This window comes from Typopeltis vanoorti, chromosome 20, assembly GCF_054136105.1.
Source record: "Typopeltis vanoorti isolate ZY-2024b chromosome 20, IOZ_Tvanoo_1.0, whole genome shotgun sequence".
Lineage (NCBI taxonomy): Eukaryota > Metazoa > Arthropoda > Arachnida > Uropygi > Thelyphonidae > Typopeltis > Typopeltis vanoorti.
The window spans coordinates 60,751,340-60,753,243 of NC_143568.1; the positions used below are offsets into that span (position 1 = coordinate 60,751,340).

The 1,904-nt window shown below is 39.1% G+C and overlaps 1 protein-coding gene across 1 annotated transcript; it reads left to right on the forward strand.

The window, feature by feature from the left end:
• The first annotated feature begins 588 nt into the window (after positions 1-588).
• LOC150095479 (uncharacterized) lies at positions 589-1,629 on the forward strand. Its single transcript, XM_090410688.1, has one exon. The coding sequence runs from the start codon at positions 589-591 to the stop codon at positions 1,627-1,629; it is 1,041 nt and encodes a 346-aa protein (XP_090266814.1).
• Positions 1,630-1,904: the final 275 nt, after the last annotated feature.

Sequence of the window (1,904 nt, forward strand, 5' to 3'; positions counted from 1 at the left end):
AAATATGCTTGGCAGACTTGAATACGTTACACGTGATACCAGTGCATCCATATTATGGGGTGGAATGTGAAATGCCATCGATGATCATCGAACCATGTCGTTAAACGAATCATTTCTTATTGGAACAGGCATTCAATGAAATATTTTTTCTTATTTGTGCCACAGTAGGTTTCTTTCCCTTAGTAGATGTAAGGTTTTTTTGCTTCTCCAACTAAGACTGAGTTTACCATAGTCAGATGGTGGCAGTCTGAGGAAGTACAGCTGACAATATATATTAGGGTTACCTATCAGACATCAACTGGGTTAGTGTATCGTAACTGCTAAAGATAATAGTGAAAAAAAAAAAAGCCGGGCATCGCAATCCTAAGAATAGTTGTGGGGTGGGGTGGGGAGAATTAAAAATGCGATTGCAACGAAAAACCGAAGAAAAAATGTTCATTGGTAAAAGACTATGAAAATCCATTATGAACTAACTGTATTGTTGAAATTTTTAATTGTTTATATATTAAGAGTATTGTTCATTATGTTAATTGACACAACAATTTACCATTTGCAATTTCGTAATGGAAGTAACTGTGCAATACAAAGATGGCGGGACTATCGTATTCTACCATTCCAATGTCGGTGAATTTACGACGAGAAATCGTCTCAAACGTTAGCGCACTTCTAAACTCGCATTCTCAAGAAAACAGCGAAGACACTCAACGTCAGGCTGAAGAACAGAACATTCGAACTATTTTGAATTTATATTACAGATTTAAAAACGAAAGTGAGGGCGGGTTTGGGATAAAGTTAGAGAAACGAGAAATCCTAAGAAGTACAGGTTATTCTTTAGCTAAGGTGTGCTTCTGGAAAAATAACAGCAACACAGAACTTGTGGCGGCAGTCTTAATGTGCATTGGAGATTCCGACGGGTGGTGGAATCTTGGACAACAAGAAGTGGTGTATCCTAGAGAAATTATAGACCCATGGGAGTGGCCTGGACACGATGATCCTAAGGCAAGAATAGTACTGGACTCTCCTCTATCCTATTTCTTACGTGCGGCTAATTCAAGAAAGCTGATGATTGGTAACCACAGATTTGTTGACAGGTTTGTTAATGTTTACTGTTACACACACGTGTCCTATTTGCGGCATATTCCAACCACTCTGCTTCTGTTGCTGAGATACGGTGCTAGAACAATGTACTTCCCTTCCATCAGCCTAGACGTTCTCATTTACAAACTTCTTTTACGTTTCATGAAAGAACTCATTTGGCTTGAACTGGGCGATTCTGAAGAGAATGACATCAACTGCTTTCTAAGCAAAGTGAAATGTGCTCAACTGATTCTTCGCACTGCACCTCAGCTCTCGCTGCCAGCACTCCAAAACGAAATGAACGAAGATAACCGATTCCGCCAACTCTCTCTACTGGCAGATTGGGATTATTCCGCTAGACGATTCCTTGATGTGACCTTCCCTTGGCTACCGCTCTTCAAACAAAGATGTTTCAATCCATCCGAGCTTATCCATCTTTGTCGATGCGCAATTAGAAATTGTTTGTACGAAAAGTGGCAGCTTCCAGAAGGAATTCAACGACTTCCAATTCCCCAACATCTCCAAAGCTATCTTGACCTCATGCAGGATTGAAAAATTCAAATAAAATTGCTCATAGTAGTAGATGATCATTGCATTTCTGTCATTTCCTTATTACGCATATCTTTTCTTGTTGTAAACTGCACGTTGCGCAGATCAAGGTTCGATTCTCATCGTTGAGGTACGTTTTTCTAGCATAGCAACGATCGAAGTACAATCCTGATCATGTCAACTTGTTAATTATAATTATTAATGAGTATTAATAAGCACTAAAATATTTTAATTCAAACTGGTTCACACTGTATACTCCATGCGCAGATAATGCCCTC